General features: G+C 40.7%; 1 protein-coding gene across 1 annotated transcript; it reads left to right on the top strand.

Annotated features, from left to right (window-relative positions):
* The first annotated feature begins 286 nt into the window (after positions 1 to 286).
* Positions 287 to 1,039, top strand: LOC149240492 (E3 ubiquitin-protein ligase RING1-like). Its single transcript, XM_089370192.1, has one exon. The coding sequence runs from the start codon at positions 287 to 289 to the stop codon at positions 1,037 to 1,039; it is 753 nt and encodes a 250-aa protein (XP_089226318.1).
* The last annotated feature ends 1,504 nt before the right edge of the window (positions 1,040 to 2,543 follow it).

The raw sequence follows: 2,543 nt of genomic DNA, 5'->3' as shown, positions 1-2,543 counted from the left end.
AAGATTCACAATATAAATCAAAACAGAACAAGTGGGAAGGGAGAAAATAAGTGTAATTAGGCCGATAGGCCTTCCTATTGAAACAGACTTTCGTCGTTTTTTTCAATCTCAAGTTGACACCTGGTATCCATATTCAGCCGACTTCTGTTTATTCTCAGTGCCGAGAACTTCCGATTTCCGTCGGTTTCGTAGCATCTGTTGTCGTGATTTCTGTTTATTCGCGCCGAGAACTTCCTGCTTTCTCTGACTCCGAGCTCACATCAAGTAATTTTGGTTTAGTATCGTGATGGAAAGAATGACAGGGCTTCCAAATTTTGAACACGAATACGACTACTGGTGCTATTACTGTAACCAGTTGGTGCGCCCTCGCTTCATCGGAGGCCATGAAATTTCTTGCCCTCGCTGCCATCGCGGCTGCGTAGAACAAATTCAGCGACGAACTAAGGGCAGTGCTTCGTTTCCAGTGGCCGCCAATGCTGTGGTCCACGAGCAGGGAGAGAGGGTCATGTTTGCTCACCGGTCACCCATTTTCGGCTTCGTTGTGACCATGAATTTCTCTCTCCCGCTCTTTTTTGGAGGGACCGGGCACGACTTCACAGCACCGGGGATTCAAAATACAGAGAATGAAGTTCAACGGACCGGCAACGACTACGGCACGCCCCCGGCTTCTACGGCTTCAATCCAGGCGATGCCTTATGTTACCGTTTCAAGAGAGCACCTCCCTTTGCATTGTTCGATATGCCTGGATGACTTCCAGGTGGGAGAATTGACTCGTCAGATGCCGTGTAAGCACATCTACCACTCACACTGCATTCTGAAATGGCTGGAGTCGAACAGCTCTTGCCCCATTTGCCGCTTTCAGATGCCCGTCCGTGGACACGATGAACAAAGACCGCAGCAGGGTGAGTCCACGTCAGGACCAGAACAGAAGCAGTTGTTTCCATTTACAGTTTCCTGGGCACTTCGCAACGTATTTGGTTTATTACGTGGAAGATCTGATACACGTGGACAAGGGCCCGCTTCTCGCCCTTCCGAATGACCTCTGACACACGTGGACAAGGGCCCCCTTCTCGCCCTTCCGAATGACCTCTGACACACGTGGACAAGGGTCCCCTTCTCGCCCTTCGGAATGAATCATTTTTGCATTGCATCCAGAATGTGAAAGGGCGCACCTGATTCTAACTGTCGTTTGTATTCTTTTGTCAGTGCTTTAGATCTTGGCCTTTGGCTTTTTTTCTCAACATAAATGTTGCTAGATAACTAGGTAAAGAACATTGGGGTATATATTGCTTCGTAAATATAAGGGTTTTTATATGGACTCTCAGTTCGAAGCAAACCTCAAGAGGACAACAAGTAAAAGGAAAAGGTCATAAAGGTGGCAGGGAAAACGCTAAATATGTAAGCAATTGTGAATCAGGATAGCATAAGTTTATTAATCTTTTATTAAAGGAAGTTTCTCTTTGCACTGCAGCCCCTTGAGGTATGTTTTTGTGAAGCATTCCAATATATATCTATATATATAAACTGCAGATACTAAATTATCTAGAAGTATGTTTCTGTGAAGCATTCCAATATCTATATATATATATATATATATATATATATATATATATACTGCAAATACTAAATTATCTTTTACCCCATCACCGGGTTTAATAATTACATATGACCAGTAATGGAGAAAGCAAATGCAACAGCTAAAGCTATATCATTCAGCCATGAAATTTGCTTTTGTGGATGGAATCCTCCGAGAAAACTTAGAACAAAAGTTCTGGCCCTTTTAAAGGCATCGAATAAGTGGCTACTAGAAAAATTGAGCATAAAAAACAGTCCTAAACCTTGGAAATACTTCAACATATTCAAAAAAACTTGTCTCATCTAACGTCTTCCCTTTTTTGAGGTTAGATACATGAATTAAGTGCCACACACACATATATCTTAGTCGAAGAGGTTAGTTCAGTTGGCTATGGTCAATGTTTTTAGGCATTTAGCTAATTTTGTGATAGCAGGTGCCGGATTAAAGCCTTTTTGATCAAGTGTACTAGTCTATGTTCATGGGTTTATCAAGAATGCCATCCAAAATGTGACAAAGTATTCCTCAGGTTCTCATTAAGTTTTGCTTGGAAAAATATATAGATAAATACCTCAGGCTACCAAAACAGTGCCAGAACAAGAAAAATATAACTAATCACATAGTCTAGAAATCATTAAGTTATTAGACAATAACAGTTAGAATTTATATTCTAAAAAACTGTGGCTAAACCATATAGCGTAGGTTTACAAGAAATATATAGTTTTAGGCAGACATACCCTAGAGTGCACAGATAAGTATAAATTATCCAAAAAATATTGTGGAGGCCTATCCATTTCATTCTACTCTGAATTCTGCATGTCTGCGGCTTAACATTTCATTGAGTATATATCTACAAATCAGTGATTTTGGGATCAAATCCCACAAAGCAATTCTAGCAATTCTATACCTGCTCTTCAAATTCCTTCAAGCTTTTGAAAGCAAAACCAATGAATTATCAATATAATTTTAC

Source organism: Pinus tabuliformis, chromosome 8 (assembly GCF_031772625.1).
Source record: "Pinus tabuliformis cultivar Carrire ecotype Pingquan chromosome 8, CPIR1, whole genome shotgun sequence".
Taxonomy (NCBI): domain Eukaryota; kingdom Viridiplantae; phylum Streptophyta; class Pinopsida; order Pinales; family Pinaceae; genus Pinus; species Pinus tabuliformis.
Note: the sequence above shows the minus strand (reverse complement) of the source record. Positions and strands in the feature narration are given on the sequence as shown.